At 33.4% G+C, this 26,579-nt stretch overlaps 2 protein-coding genes and 1 pseudogene across 2 annotated transcripts; 1 reads left to right on the top strand and 2 right to left on the bottom strand.

The window, feature by feature from the left end:
* Window positions 1–7,028: 7,028 nt before the first annotated feature.
* On the bottom strand, window positions 7,029–8,615 carry LOC132925289 (uncharacterized). Its single transcript, XM_060989695.1, has 4 exons — window positions 8,519–8,615; window positions 8,130–8,330; window positions 7,134–8,087; window positions 7,029–7,048 (listed from the first exon to the last, which is right to left on the bottom strand). Exons 1-4 carry the CDS (start codon window positions 8,613–8,615, stop codon window positions 7,029–7,031), a joined length of 1,272 nt encoding a protein of 423 aa, XP_060845678.1.
* Window positions 8,616–9,768: 1,153 nt separating this feature from the next.
* On the top strand, window positions 9,769–11,633 carry LOC132925288 (uncharacterized; annotated as a pseudogene).
* A 13,329-nt stretch (window positions 11,634–24,962) lies between these two features.
* On the bottom strand, window positions 24,963–25,751 carry LOC132925287 (uncharacterized). The gene is made up of 2 exons (XM_060989694.1): window positions 25,420–25,751; window positions 24,963–25,344 (listed from the first exon to the last, which is right to left on the bottom strand). The coding sequence occupies exons 1-2, from the start codon at window positions 25,749–25,751 to the stop codon at window positions 24,963–24,965; spliced, it is 714 nt and encodes a 237-aa protein (XP_060845677.1).
* Between the last annotated feature and the right edge of the window lie 828 nt (window positions 25,752–26,579).

Genomic DNA, 26,579 nt, shown 5'->3' with positions numbered 1-26,579 from the left:
GAGATGGCCGCTGTGACAGTTTTCGTTGGTTTTTGTTGAATGCGTTGTACTGCAGTGATCTTTTTTGGGTGTACTCTTTCTTCTGCTTTTTTGTAGGCAGAGCAGCCCTTCCAGTTTGCTGTGTGGGCTTCACCACAATTAGCACATTTAGCTTTTGATTTTTTTGACTTTTGGCAGTCTTCTGTTCTATGATCTTCACTACATTTTACACACACTGGTTTTTTGCGGCAGTAATTTTGTGTATAGCCAAAAGACTGACAGTTTTTACACTGTGGCACATCTTTTTTCTTCCTTGGTGGTTCTATTTTGATTTTATGATAACATAGACTATCTAACTTGTAAATATCTTTATTATTTCCTTGTGGAACTAGGTCTACGAAAAATAAAGGCAATCTTATACGCTTGGTTTCACTGTTTTTATCATTGGGATTGAGTTTTTTTTTAATTTGAATGTTTGAGACATCACAAGCAGGAAACCATTGTCGAATAGGTCTCTTTTGATTTCACATATGTCAGTTTCTGGGTGCAATCCACGTATTACGACCCGGAATTTTTTTTCAGCTTTCAATTGAAATCTATGAAACTCGATTTTGTTGATTTCAAGAGCTTTTAGTGTTCGTCTAAACTGCTGTTCGTCCTCTGTAGAGATTTTTATGTCACCGTTAGCGAAAGTTTTTAGTTGCTGTTCGTGGCCGGCGACTTCTTCGCGAGTTAAAATAGTAACTAAGTTTTGTATATCGTTAACACCACATGCTGTGATTGGTGGTGGTTTGTATATTTTTGGTACTGATTGAATGACATCATTATCTGTTAATTGGGTGTGTTTTGTCTGCGCGTTTGAACTAATCACTGAGCTGTGGCCAACTCCATTATGTACGTTTTTACTTATAGCAGTGGTAGTATTAGTATTATTGGTAATAGTATTACTCACTTGGATGTCTAGTAGTTGGCTCTGTAATTGTGCATTACTCGCTTGTAATTCCATTACAAGTTTATGCAATGTTTCATTTTCATTTTGCATACGTACCAGTATTGCTTGGTCGACGGAAATTAATGTTGTCGCCGTAGTAGTGTTGTTCGTCGAATCCATTGCTGGACACTCTGTATAAATGAATAATATCTAATTTCTATTTTCATACATATTTTTCCCGGCACGTCACGATATGCGACTACCTATTGGCTATTATTATCGTTGTTGCCATAAAATAAAAGATTAAAGTATTATCAAATATAGTCTTACTAAATTGTTAGTTATCTAATATTATTATATATTATATATTGTGTTAATTTGTTCACGTGTAATGCGTACTGGAAAACGACTCGTATAATTCACTTGTCAGTTTCTTTTCTGTTAATGAGTGAAGAGGTGGTTGTCATTTGTTTTTATAATAGTTGTGTTTTGCTTGAAATATTAAATATTATAGTATTGTTAATTTTTGGTACTACGTCTTCACAAAATGCCTAAACGCAAGTGTGTTTTTACCGACAAACTAAATGAAGAATATTAATTCTTATAATACTTTCCAATATTAGTTAACTAGTTAACATATACATATGACAAAATATTTTATATTTCAAATATTGTCCGGAATATATACCACCTTCACGCTTTTGATAAGTATAAAAATCATTGATAAGAAACTATATTGTCAAAATGTAGTCCTGGCGCATGCGTAATAAGGTGATAAGGAAATAATATTATTTTTACGTTTAATGGCTAGAAAAAGCTAAGTTTCAATGAACAGTTTCAATAAGCTAGAATATAGGCTATTGGCTAAAAGCTATAATTTGTGGCTAGATGTGTTTCTAAATAAATTAAATCTGGCTATAAAATTGCTAAAAGGCCTACACTGGGCAACTAATATATAGTGTGTTCAGAGGCGCAACTAGCTCAATTGTTTTGGGGGGACTGAAGTCCCACAAATTTTTATAAATTTTCAAAAATATAACAGAGGAGCCTCTTCATAAAAATTCACACTGTGTAAAATTCAAGTTGAAAAAATTAAAACGATTGTGACCCATTTCAGAAAAAGTACATCTGCAAAAAAAAACTTCATAACTACCAAATAAGCAATGGTGCAAAAGAACCGAAAAAGCTCCTTCAGGATGTCAGTACCCGCTGGAATTCAACCCTATATATGATCGAGCATGTGGTTGAACTTGAAAGCTCTATTCGTGGAACTCTAGGTTTGTTAGATAATCCTAATGAAGGAATAAGTGTCGAAGAATGGAAAGTAACAAGAGAACTTTGCATAATGTTACGACCTTTTGAAGAGGCTACAAGAGCTGTAAATGGAGATAAATACATGACAGCTTCTTTAGTAATAATATTACCAGAAGGGCTCAAAAATGCATGCAACCAATTCCATAAAGAAAATTACCATCCAAGAGTAAACAAAGTTGTAGACAAATTATTGTCTGGAATGCAGGATAGAGATCGTTGGGGTTGCATTATTAGTAGTAAGACTTTGGCCCACTGTAGATTCCTCGATCCACGTTTTAAAAATATCCCGTTCACTGGAAATTTCCTGCAAATAATAAAAAGTGACATTATAGAAAAAAACTGCATCAATAATATCAGATAACAGGACAGACAATGAAGTTCTACCTACATCTACCGCTACATCAACAGAAAATGAAAAAGGTTTTTCAATTTGGAGTTCGATTGACTCAAAAGTGCCCCAAGTTCAACCTACAGGAACCAACACCTCTAGAGCTATTATAGAGGTACAGAGGTACTTAGAAGATGCCATACAGAACCGCACTACTGATGCGTTAAAATGGTGGAAGGATAACAAGTATAATTATCCATATTTAAGTCAGCTTGCCAGAAAAACACTTTGCTGTCTTGGTACATCGGTGCCCTGTGAACGAGTGTTTTCAAAAGCTGGGTTACTTATCAGTGACCGTCGAAGTAGACTTAGCAGCAATAAAGTAGAAATGCTACTTTTTTAAAACCAAAATACATAAAGAATAAGGATATATTGTTTAATACAATTTTATATTATTTAAGATTCTAAGATTAAGTTGAAATTTGTTTACAGTATTTTGTTTTATCATTTAACACTTAATTATATTTTTTAGGTGTACTTACAATTTGTTTATTTGTCAAGTAGGTATGGTGTATTATTTATTATTCACATCAGTAATCAGTCCACAGTTCATCACTATATACTATCCAGTATCCACATTCCATTCCACACTACACTGCTACAGATCTAGGATAAACATAAAGTTGCATAGACATTAAATACTAAATAGGTAGTAATATTTACTATGTTAGCCGTTAGGTTAGGTATCATAGATAAGTTGATTTCAGATTAACATTTACGATTATTTTTTCATGACGACCGCGATTTAAGATAATGTATTTTAATTCTAATTAATTTAAGCACAATTTAAGTACCTATAATGACTATAATGTATTGATGTATATTACTATATAATTATCTTAAACGACTTAAACCGTGCTATCACAGATTATATAATAAGTAATAACTAAAGTAGGTACTACGGTAGGTACTCATATCTAGTCCTGATTAGGTAACAGCCAATAGGTATTGCTGTTTTCTGATAATAATATAATATAATATGCGTAATGTGTATGCGCACGCAATGCGCATGATGACGCCATATGGTTTCTAATGTTGCTATACTGCTAAAATGCTAAATGCTATTTATTTTATTATAACAACAGCTGGACTGGTCTGATACTGCTTATTACAGAGTAGGTAAACACAAGAAACTGAAATGTACTATATCAATTTTAGCAATCACTGCTAGTATTTACAATAAATAGCAATCTGCGATTGCTTAAGTAAAATAGCAGTGCTATTATAGCTGCTATTGCTATTTCTTACCATCACTACAACAGTCTGAGGGTACACAATAGGTATATAAATCACAAATACGTCATTATAATAATTATATTCTATATTCAAAATAAGTAACTTTTTTGCATTTTGCATTTTTGCATTTTGCAGTTAAATGGCTTCGTATTCTGTGTTGCGGCTGACTAACATTTTTCAGGTGCTAGTTTAATCGTGTAGTAAAGAAAATTTTGAAAATAATTTTTATCAACTGAAGAGTTTGGTTATTTAAAGGAGACTGTTCTAAAATATGGATATAGAGACTAATGTCTATATCTTATGTTCATAACTAATTGTTGATATTTATTTTAGATGCTGCTTTTATTATTAAAAATGCAATAGGACTATTTGCTGGAAGTTTGTCTGTGTATTTTAAAAATCAGTTCACCAATTTTGCATAAAGAAATTACATCTTTTGATGGTTTTTTAGATCACCTGTTTTTTATAACCAAAAGATTAATAAATGTTCGATTACCATCTTGAATAGCATCTGGACATATAGTGCATTTGATTTTTGACAAAACTTTCAAATTAGCCCAATCAGTAGGATGAATATGCCACTTTTTTATGTTTGGGTTCCCAGACCCCTTGGACCGGGATAGGGACTTTCTAGAAAGTTTAAGGATGGCAGGCCCCAAAACTAAGACTATTAAGAGGAGAGAAATTAAAAATGCTTTGTTCCGAAGGTGGAAAGGGTCGATTCTTTATCTTGCCGAAAATTATTATAAACATTTCAAATTGAAAAAACACAAAATTCTAAAAAGTTGCAACAAATTGAATATACAATAGTTAAGATTATCCTACTTGTTTTAATATCAAGTCATTCTATTGGCACAAACTGTATATTTTAAATAGTAAGAACAATAATGTGAAATATTATAATTTTGTTCTAACTCCTATAACTATAAGATATCCATTATCAATGTAAAAAATTAAAATTAAAATGTAATATGTATTATAAGTGTTGAATATTTTTAATTAAAAAAAATGTGTTTAATCACCTGTAATCAGTATTATATGTATTGCATTTTTTATTAATTTATAAATAAATTTTATTGTATTAGTAATTAACTAATATTATAACCGACAGAAATATATTTAAAAAGGAGAATAAAAATAAAATGGACTGAAATTTAAAAAAAAAGCGATTGAATAATTTTTGAGTATTAGTTATGGCAGACAACCACCGGGAGCGCTATTTCTTCTACAAACACTCCACTGGGAGTGCTCTTTCTATGTAGGTACTTACTTTTCTATGGTAGTTGTTGCACACGCTCTATCCATTCGCGCGTACTGTGTAGTCTACAAGTATAATGTTTGATATGTACCAACTATACATTTTATTATGTATGTGTTTAAAATCACGTTGAAACTTTATATTGTTTTTGTTATAATCGCCTAATTAATAGCTATCATTTATGCTATAGAAAATACGTGGACCAGAGATAAATAGCCCTCTATGTACATATACGACAAGGACCCATAAAATTGGTCGGGAAGAGCTTAAGATACTATGGACATATTTTAGAAGTATCATGGACATCCAAAATTGAAATTTGACATATATATAATTAAAAAAAGCTTGCTCTGTGTATGAAATGCAACATATTCATTCAGTTTCGTGGATAATATTATAATATTATAGGCTTTAAAAAATTGTAGTGTTATATAAAAAAAAACAATATTTTACTATGTAAGAATTTTGTTATGACAGTAGTTGTACTTTTATTTGTGAAATATCATTTCTAAATATTAACATAAACATCATTTTTAATATACACTGAAACTTCCATAATATAACTGTTAAGTATTACTCCTACGAATACCTAACAACATAGACGTGTTTTATAGACCTTTATTATTAACTGCATAAGTCGTATCTCCAATTGTTTTGTTATATGAATTATTCAGTTGACATTCTACCTTAGCTAATTCTCGATCCCACGAACGTTCTGTAGTCATATTACCTTGAATAACTGGCATTAGTGTAGCATTCACTCTTTCGACCTGTCCGTTGGTCTGAGGATGTCGAACAGATATTAGTGAATGTGTATGCCTGACTCAGTATAAAAGTCACCAAATATTTTAGAGGTGAAACATGTTCCTCTGTCACTTATTATTCTTCGTGGTAATCCATGGCTCAAGACAAATAGTTTTATACAGCGTAGTAAATTTTGAGCATTTGTATTACTGCATAAAGTTTTACAAATTTTGTAAGATTATTTATTATTACCAATACAAAATTATTTCCTTTGGTTGACCTTAACAATCAAGAAATATTTCCTCTTTACGATTTACCTTACTTGTTAAAGGGAATACGTAATAACTTAGTTACTAAAGGTCTACTTTATTCAATAAATGGTACTACGAGAACAGCCAGGTGGAAACATATTATTGATTTCTATAAGATTGACAAGGGCGTTTTGATATTGGGGAAAGAATGGTTCCAAACCTTACCGGTTCTCATATTTATCCTGATAAGTTGTGTAAAATAAAATTTCGGTGGCAGCCCAAGTTTTAAGCCAAAGAGTTGGAAGCATTATGCTTTTACTTTGCAAATGGGCAAGTAAGTAACAATAAAATATTATATTATTACATCGTAATACATATAATAATTATTAATATTTATATATTTATATCGTATTAATTATTTAAGGTGACAAAGAAGCATCAGATACTACACAATTTTGTCTTTTTATTGATAAATTCTTTGATAGTGTGAATCGTAGCTCAACAAATCTTCAGCCAGGAAAAAAATGACGCAGTGCAGTAACTTCTACACAGTGTTGTAAAGTATTTGAGTAAAAGTATTTAAATACTTTTTTCCGTATTGAATACTTTTTAAAATACTTTTATTTTTGAAGTATTTGAACGGTATTTTAAATACATTTTTTTACTATTGAATACTATTTTATTGAATACTTTTTGTCAAATAATAATAATATTATATATATTTATTATTTATGAACAGGGCTCATAACTTATAGCTCTAAAAAAGGTTATTATAAGCGCAATAATATGCTCTTAAAAATATTCATATAAGCGCTTAAATATGCACTAAAAATACTAAAATATGCGAAAAAAAAATTATTATTATTATTAAAAAAAAAAATTGAATAATATAACATCGGAATTATTGTGGTAAACGACTTGTGGTACTCATTTATTCTGCGATTGTTCTGTTATAAAAAAAAAATTATAAATTATAATTAATAATGAATAATGATACCTATATGTTTTAAATATTTTTAAACATATATTTACCTTGAAAGTTACATTGAATAATTAGATGTTTGTACAAGTTTTCAAAGTGAAATGATCTTCGATTGTTACTTAGTAGAGTCTTGTACATTGAAAACGACCGCTCAATGTCCACTGACGTAATTGGTGCAAACTTAAAGTACACGAGATCATCTGTTGAAAAGTCTTCAGGAAGTCCAGGTTCAAGTTCTGTGTTCATAGTTACACTAGATAATATATTTGAAATATTTTTTAAAATTTTAAGACCGACATTTTTGTGGGTGACGTTATTGAGTTTATTAAAAACAGCTTTTCCAATTGGTCCTTGAAGGGTTTCAAAAACTTTTTCAACATTTTCAAATACATTTATAGCTTCAGCTAATGGTAGCCCTTGTTTTTGCAACTTGGTAATGGAAACTGTTAAAATTGTAAAATTGGACTTTATGTAGGCCAAATCTCTTTCAATACCAGCTTTGGAAATATATTTTTTGGCCTCTTTGATGCTAACAGCATCATCGGCGTCTAGTTTTTCGAGAATTTTACGTATGATTTCAATGTTTTCACAATAGTAATTCGAGGCGATGATCCACGTACTCCAACGTGTTATAATAGGCTCCGGTGGCAAATTTAAATGAGGAGCTTCATCTTTGAACAGTTGAACACGGTTTGGTGCTTTTCGGAATATTTTCTTAACACTAGAAATAAGTTTGTCGACATTACTAAATTTGCCCCTTACTTCCTCTGCTACTCGGTGGAGTCCATGAGCTGTACACGTAATATGAATCATTTTGGAATAAAATGCTTTCAATGTATTACCAGCTTTTATCATATAGGGAGCGGCGTCGGATGTAAACAATAAAACATCCTCGTGTTGAATACCAATGATTCCGATAGATTTGTCGAATACTCTGCAAATAGTCGAATAATTTGTTTTTTCTAATTGTTTTGAATGAACTAAATATTGTTTACCCGGGTAATCTGCTTAAAGTATACCAACAATTACATTAGCAACAAACCTACCTTCAACATCGGTAGTTTCGTCAATGCTGACCCAAACTTTTTTACCAGACAGTTCAAGTTTAATTTTACTCATTGTTTCGTCAAAAATGTCATCTATGTATCCAAGTCTCAAGTTTGTTTCTGTAGGAACATTATTTCCGGTATAAGTTTCCAAAAATGTACGAAAGCTTTGATTTGAAACTTTATTCAGTGGTATATTTGCTGATAACAACGCAAAACACAAATCTTTACTGAATGAGGACTTTTTGGTAGAGTTGGTAACCAATTGTTGTTTTTTTTTTCACTTTGATTTTCTGCACGTTTAACGGCCTTCATATGTTTTTCGGTTTTTAAATGTTGTGTGATATTAAATTTTTTTTCGTGGTTAATTTTAATATTACAAAACTTACATAGTAATACACTAGCATCGGTTGCAAATGTATTTTCACCAAATTCGCGAACAATATTTTTAAGACTATTAGAAACAGATTGTTTTTCTTTAGGCATTGTAAAATAAATTCTGTATGAACAAAACTATAGAATTTAGATTGCGAATTCACGAAATGAACTAGCATGCATACAATACGAACAATCGGAAACGACTGAGTAATAATCTGTAAATAATCTGAAAATAATGATATCGGAATATCTAGATAATGGTTTCGGAATACCTAGAAACTAAAAATAAAATACTAGTGCATATGCTACAATTTCTTTAACGATGGGATTACCAAGTATCAAGCATACACTCTCGCTAGGTCGCACGTCATCTAAACTCGTATAGTTATATATAGTTTTTTCTTATAATATTATAAGAACAATTAATTGACACGAATTAATTACTAATATAAATAATTAATACGACTATAATTACTTTTTATTATTAAGAAAAATTTTTTTAAAAGCTACGGAACTGAAAACAAAAAAAAATAAATAAATATTATGGAAAAATAATATTGGAAAATACAAAAAAAGCAAAATAGCACTTATACTTCGAAATATGCAAAAATATGCAACATAAAATTTCGAATTTAGCTTCTTGGGTATCTGAAACAAATTTATAGCTCACATAGGTATCTCTAGGACCTCTCAAAAAAAATATGCAAATGCTAGAAGTTATGAGCCCTGTTTATGAACAATTCGATATCGGTTTTAGTTTTCGTCTATTAATAGCTTTACGGTACGTTGTCGCCGTTGTCGGTACCTACCAATATATATTACAGCGATTAGCGAAATATAATACGAACATTAGGTATGTCGTACCCGTACGTGTGTGCGTGTGTACGAAGACAACATATGCGGTTACGACGAACTCTTAATTAAAATCTATAAATCTAATATAATATAACATATACCCATTAATATTGACTGATTACTGATTCTGCTGTACAAAAATATTATTACTTATTAGTACTATTCCTAATTACTAAGAAAATGGTTGTTAATTTATTATATTTATCGTTTATCGTCGACTGTATGGAATATCTAAATATAGCTATTGCCTATTTATATAGCACCATAATGATATGTGAAACATGATATTATCTTATTTTCATAATTTTATAAGAAAATAATATTATTTTTGTGTGAACGAACTACGATTCCAATTGGTCATTAGCGCACAATCAGTTATACACTTTTACAATATTGCATATGGATTATGGAGCCCGACGCTGTTTTACACTATTGTAATATTTATTACTTGTGTTCGTCTTATTCGTATAGTGTTCGCTGTTGTCTGCTTGACGTTCCTACAGATTGTTAATAATTTTATTGCATCAACTGAATACTCTTGTTTTCATTATTTAACATATTTTAAATTGTAATACAATGAGTGATTGTGATTCTCCAACCGAAGTAGATCAGGTTGATCAGGTTGCAGATTCAGAAGAACCAGTTTTACCTTGGCCAAATTATCAAAAATATTTTAAAGTATTAAGAGTCATTGAGGATAATTTTTTTTATAAGAAGGTGGAAGTGAAGTGCTTAAGTTGTGTCGGTACGAAGTGTTACAAGGTGGATTCCGTTCAAACTCTAATATAAGAAAACATTTAAGCGTAAGTACAATGTTAATTTCATACCTGCCTATGGCAGTTGACCCATCTAATGTCTTGTATGTGTTAAATTAATTTTAAATACCACACAAATACATAATATACTAATATAGTACAAAAGTACATAAAAAACAGTGGCGTACGCCTTTTTAAAGTCAAATTTCAAATGCTTAAGATATTCATAGATCTCATCATTTTATTTGTTGTAGTTTACTGGGCCTCTACACGAGTCATATATTATATTATTTATATTATTTCATTTTATTTAGACACAACATCCAACTATACTAAAGAAAATTGATCACATTGATAATACAGTGAACAAAAACACTACAAAGAGATGCAATGATGGATCATTGAAGCATAACGCTGGTAGTTCTTTAAAACAATCAGATGAAACAACCAGTTTTTGAAGAATTTTTGAACAACAAAAAATTAACTAGTCAAAGTATGAATGTGTATTGTTTATTTTTATTTTTTGTCTTCTTAAATAGTTTTTAGTTACAGTATTAACAAAAGTAGTTGATATCTACATGACTACATGATTTACAATGTGCATAATATATTGAGATATTTAAATATTTTAGAATAATTATAATATAATTAAAATTCATACCAATTGGCAATGAGCTATTCACTGGCCACTTTCAACTGTGATTTGTTATGTTGTATCTTTAACAAATTTTCATTTTTATATATACCTATGTATTATAATTTATACATTTAAACAAAAATTCAACAAACATAAACACTAAAACACAAATATATTTTAGTATTTAATGAAAAAATAGTAATTTATATACTATATATAGATATAGTTGTCAATTAGTTATGTAACTAATGATTTTGATTGCAGGTACTTTAGAATTTAGATCAACTATTGCAAAAATTTATTGTAAGTGCTAATGTACCCTTCAGAATAATAGAAAATCCTGTTTTGAAAGAAATAATTGGCAGAGGTTTCCCAAACAAAAAAATTATGATACGACCTACACTAATGAAAACTATTGAAAATGATTTTCAAGAATTATCATTAAAAATGAAATTTGAGATGTCCAAATGTGCCCATATTGCTTCGACTGTTGACGGCTGGTCGATTTTTAAAAAGTAAATTTTTATTATTTAGTAATTTAGTATAATAATTTATTTTTTATTTTTTTATTTTTTTATTTTTTTTAAATACGGGACGAACCCTTTAATACATGAATATAATAGTATAATAATAATAGTTTTAAAAGTCTAGGAAACGAGGCTCAAATTTTAGAGAGAGAATGAAGGGTCAGTGTTGGCAATGCGCATAAGACGGATGATCGGTGAGTTAAGATAGTTTGAGGAAGAGAAAGGTATATGAAATGGAACAGATGATCGTGCACGGCGGGAGGGGACATTAAATGAAACACGGGATAGTGATTCAGGACTGTCCATTTTAGATGAAAGAAGATTAGATAGAAATGTCAAGTTAGCTGAATGACGACGATCGGCGAGACTTTCCAAGGAAAAGAGGCGTTGGATTGGCGTGTAATCGTGAGGAGGACAGACTACATTTAATTTGTAAGCAGCTTGACGGAGGAATTTTCTTTGAACCCTTTCTATCATACTACGTGCGGAAGCAGTGGACGGGTCCCAGAGGACAGAACCATACTCAAGGATGGGACGGACTAGGGAGCAGAAAAGAGTTTTTAGAGGGGAGAGCAAGTGAAAGTCTGAAGAGACACGGTTTATGAAACCTAGTAGTTTAAGAGCTTTACAACATATTATCTGAATGTGCATATTAGGGCACAGGTTCCGTGTGAGAGTAAATCCTAAATCCTTTACATAATTATTACAGGTTGTTAAGGCGGTATTGTTTACAGAGTAAGTATGCTCGATTACAACATTAATACGACAAAAAGTCATTACTGAACATTTAGTTATATTAAGAGCTAGCCCCAAAGATTCACCCCACGCAACTAATCGCTGAAGGTCGTTTTGAAGAAGGTGACAGTCAGAGATGGATTTTATACGAAAAAAGATTTTCATATCATCAGCAAAGATAAGAAGTTTGGCATGCTGGAGGACGGTGTCCGCTGAGTTTACGAATAAGGCAAACAGAAGTGGAGAAAGAACAGCACCTTGTGGTACACCTGAGGAGGGGGTAAAGTGGTCCGAAGAGGTGGAATCAACAGTTACCCATTGGATCCTATTTGTAATGTAAGAGCGAAACCAGGATAGTAGGTTCGCCGATTCCTATAGAGTCTAGAATTGTCATAAGATGATTATGATCAACACGATCGAAAGCCTTGGAGAAATCTGTGTAGATTACATCTACTTGGCAGTTATCGCGAAAAGAATCATATATATATATGAATGAAGACTAAGGTTACAAGTAATAGTTGATCTACCAGGACGGAAGCCATGCTGCTCATCAATTAGGATATGATTCAAGGAAGAGCGAATCGAGTTAAGAACAAGCGTTTCAAATATTTTGGATAAATGAGGGAGAATAGTTATGGGACGATAATTTGAAACATCAGTTGAATCACCAGACTTAAATATGGGTCTAATTGAGCCAAGTTTAAATGCAGACGGAAAAATACCCGAGTCAATAGAACGCCTAAACAATAACCATAATGGTTCTGCTAGAACAGATCGAAATTTGTACAAGAAATCACCCTGGATACCATCAGGACCAACAGACTTAATATTGCGAAGAGAACATAAGCATTTGTGGACGTCACTAATCGAAAAATAGGCATTAGACGGGAGCGAAAAGAGGCAGATAGGATGTAATGTTTGGGATGGAGTCTGTGAAGGCTGGGTGAACATAGAAGAAAAATATGAAGCAAAAAGGTTAGCAGTATCGGAAAGAGATGTACTTTGTTTACCATGTAGTGAAACACATGAAGGTATAGATTGAGAAGAGCGGTTTTTTCTAATAAAACTCCAAAAGTATTGTGGGTTGTGTGATATATGTGAAATAACTTACATTTATGTTTATTAAAGCTTGTACATTTACGTGTGTAATAAATATTGTATTTCAATTTTCAGTACACAAAGTGAACGACCACATTGTGAAAAAAATTACACGATGTTAAATTAGTGTGACCATTTCATGAAAAAGTGACCATATTGTGAAATATTTTCGAACTTCACGAAGTGTAAAAAATCCGTTTCCATTTCATGAAATGGTCATCTTTTCATGAAAAGATCAATTTCATCAAGTGGCTACGACATATATATATATTAATAATCCAAAATTATTTATTTATTAAATTATTAAATTATTATTATAAACAAAACAATAATTATTAATGTTATTTACAGAGCGTACCTAAACAGTTATAGGTACTTAATGTTAGACCTAGTTTACATATGATCACTAGTCACTACGTACAAGGACCGATGGCGACGAACGTGATTATATAAAATCATGTATTCACGTGATTATCCAATTCACGGATTATAAGGAGCTCTAATTATAACACAAAACAATATACCTATAAATATATCTTCTATATATAGCCTCCCTGATCCTGATATAAACGCAGGCCAATTTTCAGATTATTTCTCAACCCTAGGTCACCGCTTTATTGGGCATCACCGTTTTCGGCCAAAATGTACCCTTCCCTTTTCGGCCAGCACAATTTTATTTTAACAACTTATAAGTTATGATTATATCCAAAAATGTGATTTTTTTTTTTAAAATTATTACCTACCTAATACTTTATGAAAACATGATAAAATAACAAAATGTTATAATAATATAATACATTATTCGAATAAAAATTAATAAAGTATTAATTATAATTCTTTATTAATTGATATAACTATTAACTATATAGGACATAGGTATTAACCTAAAATCAACGAAATGAAGCTTACATTGAAGACTATAAAAATAATAAAATATGTCGTTACAAATTTGTCAAACAAATATCATATAAATAAAAAAAATAAAACTTCTGAATGCATATTTTATTATTATTATATTTGTATTCGACTAATGTATTATATTATAACATTTTATTGTATTGCCAATTATTTTATTTTATTATTATAATTATTTTTGTATAATATGTATTATAATACTATATTAATTTTTATTCGAATAATATATTATATTAAAACATTTTGTTATTTTATATTATTTTACTTTATTATTTTTTTATAAAGTATTAGGTAGATAATAATTTTTTTTTTAAATATCATAGTTTTGGATACAATCATAACTCATAAGTTGTTAAAACTGTGCTGGCCGAAAAGGAACAGTGGCCGAAAAGTAATCGGTACATTTTGGCCGAATAGGGGGCCGCCCGATTTATTTTAGGTGGAGATTTTAATGCTAAAAACCCAAAATGGGGGCACCGTTCTTCCAACACTAGAGGTAGGGTTTTACTCAACTGCATAACCAATAACAACTTATCAACATTAGCTCCCCCTGATTCTACTTATTGGCCCTCCAAAAACAATAGATTACCCGACATCCAGGACTTTTTTGTTTACAAACTGCCTAGTAATATTCATAGCACTATAAGCAACCTTTATGACCTATCCTCTGATCACACACTAACCTTACTTGAAATTGGATTAAGCCCCACTATACCAAAAAGAGAAACACTTTCTCCTGATTGAATGAATTGGTCAATCTTTAAAAAAACTTTAAATGACAACATAAAAACTAAACATTTCCTTAAAAACAATAGATGAAATAAATGAAGCGTTGGATTCTCTAACGTCATCAATACAGTTAGCTGCTTTGTGTGCCTCCATTACGAAAACTTATCAATCTATGCATAACAATATACCGCAACTTATCCAAATTTTATTATTAGAGAAACGTAAGGCTAGAGCCAAGTGGCAAAATTCAAAGTACCCCAATGATAAGATTAAACTCAATCAATTAAGTAACAAACTTAAAAAGGTAATTCGGAAACATAAAAATGACTCCTATAACTCATATGTTGAAGCTCTCACTACAACCAACTGCTCGCTATGGAAGGCAACCAAATCCCTACTACGGTTAAACCAACCTTCTCCTCTTCGCAAAGCAGACAACTCTTGGGCTATCACTGACCTTGAAAAATCTAACATATTTGCTGAGCATCTATCTAAATGCTTTATTCATCACGATATACGGTCTAATGTATCACAACTAGAAATAGTGGATAGCTCTCTCAATTCACCCCTTCCTATGTCACTTCCTGCTAAATACACCTCTCCTGGAGAAATTGAATACATTATCAAACAGCTCCCTATTAAAAAATCACCAGGTCATAATCTAATTAGTAATGTCATCACTAGAGACCGGATTTTCATGCAGTAAAAATCAAAAAAATGTGCAGTTAATAACTTAAAAATTGCAAAAACATGCAATTAAGTGCCTTAATAGTGCAAAAATGCATTTTTGGCCTAAAATCGCTTAATACTTACCAACATATTGTAAACATTCAAAGTACATTGATTTAAACCCTTAAATTATACTTTATTTATCCAGTTTTTTACTCTATTACAGTATTAGCAATTAATAATTAAAAAATAATTAAATTAAACATACATCAAAAAATTTATTTTTTTATTGAGTTAAAATTTACAATGTTATACATTTCAAAATTGTTTGCAGAAAAATTGTGCCTTCTATCACTCAATATGTCTTTTAATTTGGAATTTATTTCTTTACGTAAACTATTCGTAATGAAACAATCACGACACCGACGTGAATTACACTAACCGATTCAAGAAACACTCAATCAAACACTAAGTCAGACAGAACTAAAGTGCTAATGGCCGGGGATTCCAAATTATTATCTAACTAGTATTTGCTGTCATTTATTTTTACCACGAAACACTAATAAATTGATGTTATTCTAAGAATATATTATCAGCTTGAGTTCACTTTTTCCTTTTGTAAAGTTGAAAACTGAAATATTATCTAGTTTAATTTTAAAAATGCAGAATATGCAATTTCATGCAATGAAAATCAAAATCGTGCAATTTAGAATAAAAAGTGCAAAACGTGCAATTTCGTGCAAAATAAAACTACGTTTAAATTAATCTACTTCTCATGATTCGGATTTATAATTTGTTTTTATATGTTTTAAAGCAAAGGAAAAAAAGTTGCAATTGCACGAGAATCCGGTCTCTAGTCATCACAAAGAACCTATCCAATAAAATTATTATTTTTTTATCACACATATTCAACTCTATCTTCAGACTATCGTACTTTCCAAGCACTTGGAAATACTCGGTCGTTATTTTAATCCCTAAACCCAACAAACTGCCACAAGATCATGCCTCATACAGACCTATAAGTCTTCTCTCAACCTTTTCTAAAATATTTTTTTTAAAAGACTACTCCTTTTCGCTTCCTCCAAAAATATAATACCACACACACAATTTAGATTCAGACCAAAACACTCAACAATGCATCATTACACAGAACAGTCGATATGATTAGCTGGAGTCCCACAAGGAAGCGACATCGCACCATTCCTTTACTCGATTTTCACTCATGACATACCCAAAACCTTCTATACCTCTCTAGGTACATACGCTGACGACACACTAATAACTGCCTCCCACAAAAACCACGTTACAGCTAGTGAAATGATCCAAAACCATTTAAATATGATCAGCTTGAGGGCAAACAGGTGGAAAATCAAAATAAACGAAACTAAATCTGTTCAAGTAACCTTCTCATTAAGAAACTTCGATTCTCCACCTGTTACGCTAAATAACTTAATAATTCCAACGGCAAACAAAGTAAAATATCTTGGTTTAATTCTAGATAAACGCCTAACCTGGAGCCCATACATTAAACATAAACGTTAAACTGTTAACTCTAGACTTCATATCCTTAGACCACTCTTAAAATCCAAACTTATCATATATAAATCAATAACCCGACCAGTTTCAATACCAAAACGCTTCAGGCATTTCAATCCATCTGCGATCTGCCTACGAGTAATAACATCCTCCCCTTGGTACTTCACAAACAATAATCTTCATAAAGACCTCAAAATGTCTACGCTCAATCAATTAGCAAAACTATATTACTTTCACAGTAACCTACTAATAAAACAACTATCCTCTTATTCACTTCCTCGTAATGTATAAAGAAGACTCAAAAGATAGTGGCTTAGAGACCTACTAAAATAAAAAAAATATAATAATATTTAAAATGTACCCGGTTGGGCGGTACTGCTGAGTGCCTGCCCATAAATGTTAATCTCCTGTCACTAACCATTATAAAATATCAAATTTGCTTATTGTACTAATTTTTGTATAGATTGTAAATTATTTTAAATAAACGAAAAAAAAAATTCTTCTTAGATACCTAGTTAGATTGTATACTAATGTATATAATTTGTTATCCATTATTAATTTATTCATACATAATTTACTAAAATAATGTTTCTTCAAGTCACAATCGTAAGTGTATAAAAAACATTACAAATTTTAATTTAGCCTATACTAGTAGTAATTAGTAAGTAGGTACTTTTAATTATGATATGACTTTTTTCAAAAAAAATGTCTCATTTGCAATACTTTTGTTTTTGCATCAAAAATGGCTGGACATCTCAAAACTGATAAGTAAGTAAAAATAATATGTAATAACTAATAAGTAATTATTTTGTAACATATTAGCATTTATCAGATATTTCTATCTTTTTTCTATTAAAAAAATGAACATTTATTGTTCTAATTATCACTAATACTCTTTTCATTAAATTAATATTAGTGCCTGTGCCAATTTTTTTTTCAAATTAACTTCCAACAACATACACTTGTCATATTTGTTCTATCGCATGTTTTTTTTTATATATTTAATTCATACTTTTTTGGTCCATTCTATCATTAATTAATTAATAATTATATATACTTTTTTAGCAAGACTAAATCCACGAGGTTCCATGATTGGATATATCTAATTCCAAATTATATATCAGTAACAAGTATATTTGAAAATTTTTAGTGTACCCAAACTAGATAAATAAGTTTATAGTTGATATTATTATTATATTTTTGTAAATATATTGAATACTTTATTCATTAAAGTGATACCTAATGAATAATTGGAATCATGTTAGTAATATTTATTTCAACTTAAGATATTGAAAATGTTTTTATTGCTTAGTACAAGTAATGAAAAAAAAAATTAAAAATTGGACCAAGTCAGAAACGCTTTGCCTTATTGAGGCATATGAAAATAATATTTTAATATTCGTATCAAACTAAAAAAAAATCATTTGGGTTAGATACAAGTTTCAAAATATTTAGAGAAGTACATTTTCGAATATTTGTTAAATATAATTTAATAATGTGATATTACTTAATTAAGGGCAGTTGCAAGGTATTATTATTTTTCTTTTAGTTAAAATATCATATTTAATTTTTTTAGTAGAACTTAATACTGTTTTATTAATAGTATTTAAAATGTTTCAATGTATATTAAAGGTATTAGTACAGACAGTACAGTATTAAGTATTGTAAAGTTCACACATTAAATTTCTCTTTATTTTACTATCTGTGCAGCAGTGATATTCTGAAGATTCTCTTGAACGAGTTGCACATTCCGTTGTTTGGTTTCTTAAAAAATGCATCCCTTCTTAGATATAATTATTTATATCAGTAGTACATGCATATTTAATTTGTATTCCAGATTGATGACCGGATTATTGAAATTTAATTTAGTATATTATTGCAAATTCGATTCCTTTTCTTTGTCTTGACATCATTAACAATAGAAAAATCTGTTCTGCTTCCTAACCGTTTTAGAATGAGGCAAAGTGAAAACTAATTTTGCTAATGTTTGGAAACATAGGAGAATCATTCACAAAATTCTTTAATGTGGAAATTTCTTTTCACGTTTAGGGAATGTTAACCTACTAAGATTATTGTTCAAATGTATAATTTGAGAATTCTTTAATTGTGATATAAGTTGTCACTATTCATTTGTAAGTTCAAATTGGTCCAATTAATTTCCAAATTTATCACTAAATAGAGGCTAGTTAGCAAAGCCGGCATGATTATTTGCATCTAATGCAATTTTAGGATCTAAAAATTTGAATTCTTCAAATAAATTATTACTAATAGGTAATTGTTTCATAATTTCTCTTGCTACTCTTGTATATAGTTTTTAGCACTTTTTTTTAGTAAATTAGTATTATCTTCTGATTGTGAGTCCAATAAAGACTGACATTCTGCACCATAAATACTTCCCCAATAGGCTATAAATTTATGTTTTCAAAGTTTAAACAGCTAATATTCTCCAATATTGATGGTTTCACAGTGTTGATACATAATTTTCATTAAACTATTATTTTTAAAATTATGCTAAATCATTATTGCACTAAAATTAAAAGAATCCTTCATGGAATAAGGCAAATGCAGAAATCTGATACAGATGCGTCCGGTTAGGTTAGGTACAATTACTAGTACATAATATTTTAGTATCCACACTATCTCATTCTATACCTAAGTAATATCAGTTATTTTTTTGTATATATAGTTTTTATTCTAGCACCTACCCATTTGTTATAATTTTTGTTACGACCTACTCTTTAAGAACTTTTTAATGTGTAATTTATTAATTTTCATATAATATTATATGTTTTGTTTAATTTTTGTTTTTGTTAATAATGTTTAAACTTTAAAATTATGTATATGTATCTATATGTTATACTATTTATAAACATACCAATATATACACAACATAAATAACTTTTTATTTATATTGTGTATATTGTAGAATACTATATTAATAGTTTCAGTTTATATATCCGTATCCTCACACAGTTTTTATATATACAATATAGGTATTTCAAGTTGTGTTTAAATTATAATTTTTGTTTGTTGTTAATAATGATTAATGATTGTTGTTATTTAAATAAAGATTTTTTTTACACATTTAATTAAATTGTTTTTATTATAATATTTTTATATCATTCTCCTTACAGCTTGATATTTTTTTTATTCTGTGTATAATAATTAATAAATTAAATTAATATAAAAGAAATATTTATATATATTGATAGTAAAAGGTGTAAATATTGTAATTATCGATAATAAGGTAACTATGGATAATGTTTGGCTTTAGATTGTCGCGCTCTTTTAGTGTTATTTACAAACACCGAGAGCGCTTAAAGCGGTTCAATAATATTGAGTTGCTTATCTATTATGTTTTGGTGGTCTGTGGTTGATTAGCTCTTGCCAACGATACTAGTTCCGTGTAACGGAAACGGAAGGTTTAAATGCAGACTAGTATTATACTAACAATTGATTTTATTATAAATTTACAATTCGTGTCGAGTTAGACGCGTCGTTGGACAAAGTCGCGGCCGTGAGCGCGTCTTTTAACGTTCAGTGTTCCCGTTCCCTTGCGAATTGTATGCCGATGTAAGTATGAGTTGATTGCCGAACGTCACTGATACAGAAGACGATACGGAACATATCGGCCTCGAATTGTCGCCCTTGGTCTGTAGTTCTGCCGTCCAGTATGTCGAAACGCGAAAACCATTGCCCATTGGCTCACCAAGGTGACAGCGACAGTGTAACATGTACAGTGGGGACATGTAACCAAACCCATGTCATTAAATATTTGTTACCGTTTGACGGGGAAAGTGGTCCTACGAAGTCTATGTACAGGTGACCAAATCGGCGTTCTGTTGTCGGAAATGGTACGATCAGCGTCACGGTGTGCTTGTTTGTTTGATACCCTGACACTGGACGCAATACTTGACCCATCTACTGACTTGGCGATTGATGTCGTGCCAACAAAAATGCTTCTGCCCGCCGTGTAGCACGTCGAAAAAGTTGCGGCGAAGGCATGCAACGTGTATGTATGCGGTACTTGCATGTATTCAGTACCGGTCGAAAAATCTGCATTGATCCATTGGCCCATTCGGTGTATCTCGTGCTTGCAACTGTAGTGCGGACTTGATGGGGTCTGATAATATTATTTGTAGCTAGCTCCGCATCATCTGATTGTTTTTTTGATTATTGGGACACAATATTTTGTTGGGATATATAATATTGGGAACAATATTGAACCGGCTTGTTGGAAGACGGGCGTAACGCCTACCACCTAAATATTAACAATGGTTAGGTACATCATATTGAGTTAGGTAGATATTAGTATAAAAAAATGCAATTTAAACCTTTATTTTAGACTTATGAGTCACTATAATATAAAATAACAAAACTGTATTAATGTTTACATCACACTTTGTGTTAGATAGTATACAATTAAAAATAATTTATGCAATGTAGCTACTAATCATCTATTGAGCTATTCATTTTATTTATTATTTTAGGATTTAAATAAAAATTAAAACATGATTTGTCTTGATTTTTCAATAAATATTTACAATGTAAAATTCCTGTAACAGTATCTGTCGATATTTTATTCAAATTAATGACACTAAAAAGACGTTCAGGAGTTGCGTTTTAATGAGATAAAATTAAAACAAACTATACTAATTTACTGAGTAAGGGAAAAATAGTATTGGCATCACTGTCCTTAGCGTTTGGTATATTTTTCCAAAATTCACATACCTACTTCAACATCAAAGTCCATGTTTAAATTCCTTAAATGACACAATTACCTATCGATCATTTAAATCAATATTAAGTCTCTCTTCTAAATATTTTACAGCCGGTCCAATTGAAAAAATACTTTTTATTTGTTTTGGGTTCTAAACTAACATTTTTAGTCATGATACTTCGGTCGAGTTAAACAGAAATCGTTTATACATTTTATGTGCACAATTCACATAAAAATTTAGACAATCGGTATAAAATAAACTTTTCTAAATATTTGATAAATTTCTATCTGAAATAATAGCAGGCAGCAGCACATTTATCAACAATATATATTTCGTTGGCTTGAATAAAATGAATAGGATTCCTACAATCTGTTTTTATAGAACATTCTAGTATTGACTGAGAAGCTGAATAAATTTCATATTTTCTCGAATGGCAGACAATTATTTAATAATCAGCATACACTTGACGTATAGTGGGGTAATTTATATGGTGATATTAAACTAACTCAATATAAACATTTAATATAGCTTTTTTTTTCAAATTGGCAATAACTACCCGTGAGCCATTACTTCAGCTGGCGGGTCGCAATCGACCATCGTCTATTATAAATTAAACTTTACAGCCTTATTACGGTTTCCACAAAGTCCCCTACAATATCGCATCGGTTCGGTTAGGTCAGATTAGGACTCAAGCATGCGTGGGAATAAGTTCAAAAATGCCAATCATTTGGACCAGGCGCTCTCTGTCCCGATGAAATCCTCGCAGCGTGCAGGTGTGTGGAGTGCGTTGTCGTCATCACACACAGTATGAAAACAAAGACTAGTTGGTGCATTTTTTCTTCAAAAAAGTCTACTAGATATGTTTGTCGGTTGGTAAACAATTTTAATTTTATATTAATAAATATCGTTTCTGTATTTATTTAATATTGGTTATTAAGAAATAATAATAATCAAAACTATTTTACTGAAAAATATATTATTATATGTATATTTATTTCTATGTAGGAAAGTATTTGTATGTCATTATAGTACATTCCAAAAAAAAAAAAATGTTAAAGAAAATTTAAAAGGAAAGTCAAAAAATACAAATTTTCCGGAAAAAATTGATATTACAATAGAGACAACGGGAAATAATTAGCTCTTAAGATCACTAAAGGACAGTCAACTGAAGATTATATTGCAGCCTTTTACATTATTGAAAGAGTGTACCATTCGCATTTTTTTCCCAAGGATATCCTAAACAGTTCATGACCGATGATAGTGAAGCTGAAAGACAAGCTCTTAAGTATGTTTGGCCATTGTAAAAATCATTATTATGTTGTTTCTATATTTGTCAATCAGTATGGCGTTGGCTTTTTGAAAAAAAAACATGATATTTTAAGGACGATAGAAAAGTATTATACAAAGCATTTCAAAATTGTTTAGTATCATCAAATGTAGAAGAAACTGAAAAATCATTTAATATTATGACAGGAACTTATGCTATTAAAACATGTAATACATTTTCATACAATGCAATATACTCACATAGGAAATGTAATAATATTTGTATGGAACCACAGTTATTTTCATCACAAATATATTAGGAAAAATATGAAGGATACATTGAATAATTGTGGTAGTTATTTAAAACTTGAATTTGATTCAACTGACCTAGGATGCACAAAATAAAAAGATTTATTTTTTAAGTATTTATTTTTTTTCATTTTAACTAATCCATAATTATTGAGTACCAGTTGACGCGTACCTGCGGTTGTCACGATGTGATGGTGAGGTAGCGTCGGATAGTTGTTGAATGGCACACTTTGGGGGGGAGAAAGGATGTTGCTCGGGGAGCACGGGAGAAAAAGAAATAACAACACAAGTCTTTTTGGGGTATCAAAGAGTGGTTTTATTCGCCTCTTAGGAGGTATGAGAAAAACAAAAAAAACACCAAAGTGGGTTAAAAAAGAAAATAGTATATGATGTGGTGGGCACGGTACGGCGAAAGGAGATGTGTCGCATACGGTGCGGTGGAGATGACTAATTAGTCTAGGGCCGGTTCGCGGTCACGTCGGGTCCGACGTTCCGACGTGGATCGTCGCGCGTCGTCAACTTGTGGTTGAGAGAGGGCCCACGGCGAGGCTATCCGCGCAAATGCCGTTTGAATTCAAACGGTCTTCGCGCGGGGCCGCGTCATACTCCTCCCCCCCAAACCACCAGTGACGGCGGTTGTCCGACCGCTTCCGGTGGCAGTGTGGGTGTTTGGGTGGCTGGCGTAGATAGATTCCGGAAGAGGGGTATTTCGGCTGGGTGCAGCGGTCTCACTCCGGCCTGTCTAGCCATGCTGTGGTGGTGTCGTGGGGGCGGGGTTTATGTTTTGGAACACGGTTTCCATGTCCACGTCGTCTGGTGGACCGACATCCATGTCGCACAGCAGCTCCGCCTCCTCATCCGGCGATATTTCTATATCGATCGGTTTTGGGGAGTCGATGGCTGGCTGCTCCGTGGCCTTGGTTTGTCCGGTAGGCATTGCTACCTCCGGTGCCTTGGCCTCGGGGACAGGTGTGTCGGTCGCCTCCAGTGACCGTGGATGTGTTGCCGGTGGTGGGGTTGGGGGCGCCGGTTTCTCCAGGCGGAATTGCTGGGAGGTGGTGGGGTCGGTGGTCTTCCTCGTTTCCCAGAATTGCCGCCTTCGTGCAGTGCTTCGGCGCTGCCGCGATGTTTTCGGCGTTGTGGTTGTTTTCGGCGTTGTGGTTTTCGGCGGTGTGGTTTTCGGCGTCGTGGTCTTTGCTTCCGCTTTTTTTTGACGCGGGCGGTAGCACTGACGTTCTCGGTCGTGGGACCGGTGCTGCCATGAGTGGTTTGGGGGGGGGGGGGGTGGGCGGATCAGCCGTGCGGACTGCGGCACCGGGGGCGGTCGCAGTGTGCCAGCCGGCTGTACGTGCCGTATTGGGCTCCGGGACCTGTCAGTCGCCGCGGGTGTCGGACCCACGTTGGTCGCCTTGCGGAAGACCGACGTGTGGTCGTCCCACCCGCGGGTGTAGGCTGCCCACAGTACCGGGTCCCGGCGTAGCTCTGCCGTGGACATCCGGCGCACCCGTGCTGCCGTAGTCGCGTGGGCGGCTGCCTCCGCGTTAGCTACCTGCAGTAACTGCTGGGTGCGTTCCAGCAGTTCCGCGGCTTGTTGTAGGGGGGTGGTGGTTGTAGACTGCGGCTTCATTTTTTCGGTGCTGTTGTTGACTGTTTGCGGGTGATGAAAACAAAATAAAATAACCAATAATTAGCGTTACCTGCCGTTATCTGTTTGTGGTGGTGTTGGAGTGTGGGTGTGTTGTGGTTGGCGCGCGTTTAAGACATAACACGTGAATTTTGCGCGGTGGTTGTTGGTCCGTGAGGAATACACCTTTTCCTACGCGTTTGTGTAGTCTTACCGGTCCCCACCATTTTAGTGCGAAACCGGCGTGAAATTTGTCGTGCGCTTTGTAGTAAACGACGTCACCTGTTTTGAATGTGGGTTGCGTCTGGCCACCTGTTATCGGTGGTATGTCCAGTACGTCTTTCTCACGCTTTTCCCTCTCCCTATTTATGTGTTCAATCGGGTCGGCAGTTGTCCTACTCAGTGCCCAATCACCCGGTCGTTTGCCCTCTCTGCCGAGGACGAGTACCGAGGGGGGTATCCTGTGTGGACGTTGCGTCTATTCCTGATCGAAAATAATATAGGGGGTATTTTGGTGTCCCATGTGTTATGGTTACCGTTGGTGAGTAAAGCGCGTAGACCTTTTTTTTATTTCCTGGTTGCGCCGTTCGACAAGGTTGGCCCTTGGGTGATATACCGGAGTTGTCCAGCCCTCGGCTCCCCACCGTTCGATCGCGTTGCGCATATCGTTTGCTACGAACTGGGGGCCGTTGTCACTTAGGCACACACGGGGGTATCCGTAACGTGAAAAGAATTCTCTTTCGAGCGTTTCGGTTATTGTTTTTGTAGTGGCTGTCCCTAGGGGGCATGCCTCGGTCCACCTATTAAACATATCCGTGGCAACCAGTAAATATTGTTTTCCCCTACTCGTGCGCGGGTAGGGGCCCATGAGGTCTATGCTGATTACCTCCCAGGGGTGGCGGGGTGTTCTGGCGGTCATCTGCGCGCGCGTTTAGTGGTTTGGTGCACGCGCATATGTGACATGACTTGACGTACAGTCGGATGTCGTTCTTTTGACCTTTCTAGTAAAAGCGTTGTTTTATCGCCCTGTAAGTTTCTTTCCAGCCCAAGTGGTTTGCTAGGACGTGATCGTGGTATGTCCAAATCACGTTCCGGATTTTTTGTCGTGGTATAATGACGGGTGTGTGGTCGCGCAAATTTATTCGCAGGAGGCCGTCGGTAAAAACATATTTGTTCTTTTTTTCCGCGGCTTGCCTGGTATTGCGCGCCGGCGTGTCCGGTGTACCGTTGTTCACTATGTCACGTGTGTCGGGGTCATTGGCCTGCCACGTCACGAGCGTAGCGTGTGTTATGGTGGGCTCGCTGGTGGTGTTGCCCGGATCCGTAGTGGCGAACAGGTTGTCGGCCGGCGTGCTAGTAGTTGTGGTGATTTGGGTGGTGGGTACTCCTACTAGCCATTCCTCGAAGTGATCCTCGTCTACGGGGGGTCCTGGGGCTGGGTTGCGGGACAGCATGTCCAGCGCTTCGTTCTGTACGCCGGGCACGTGCGTGGTTTTGAAGTCCAGGTTGGCCAGCTGTAGTGCCCACCTGGTCAACTTGGAGTTGGTGTTTTTGGCTCGGTGGAGCCATGTTAGGGCGGAGTTGTCTGTGAATAGGTTAAAGTGGCGGGCTTCTAAGTAAGGTCTAAACTTGTCGGTCGCCCAGATTATCGCGAGGCACTCGCGTTCGACCGCGGCGTACCTAGTCTGCGTATCAC

This window comes from Rhopalosiphum padi, chromosome 3 (assembly GCF_020882245.1).
Source record: "Rhopalosiphum padi isolate XX-2018 chromosome 3, ASM2088224v1, whole genome shotgun sequence".
Classification (NCBI taxonomy): domain Eukaryota; kingdom Metazoa; phylum Arthropoda; class Insecta; order Hemiptera; family Aphididae; genus Rhopalosiphum; species Rhopalosiphum padi.
Note: the sequence above shows the minus strand (reverse complement) of the source record. Positions and strands in the feature narration are given on the sequence as shown.

Coding starts and splice junctions, on each gene's coding strand:
- LOC132925287 (XM_060989694.1), bottom strand. CDS start 25,751: ATGGGCCCCTACCCGCGCACGAGTAGGGGAAAACAATATTTACTGGTT. Junction 25,345..25,419: donor ACGCGCTTTACTCACCAACG/GTAACCATAACA, acceptor ACGTCCACACAG/GATACCCCCCTCGGTACTCG.
- LOC132925289 (XM_060989695.1), bottom strand. CDS start 8,615: ATGCCTAAAGAAAAACAATCTGTTTCTAATAGTCTTAAAAATATTGTT. Junction 8,088..8,129: donor CGAAACTACCGATGTTGAAG/GTAGGTTTGTTG, acceptor TACTTTAAGCAG/ATTACCCGGGTAAACAATAT. Junction 7,049..7,133: donor TATTCAATGTAACTTTCAAG/GTAAATATATGT, acceptor TTTTTATAACAG/AACAATCGCAGAATAAATGA.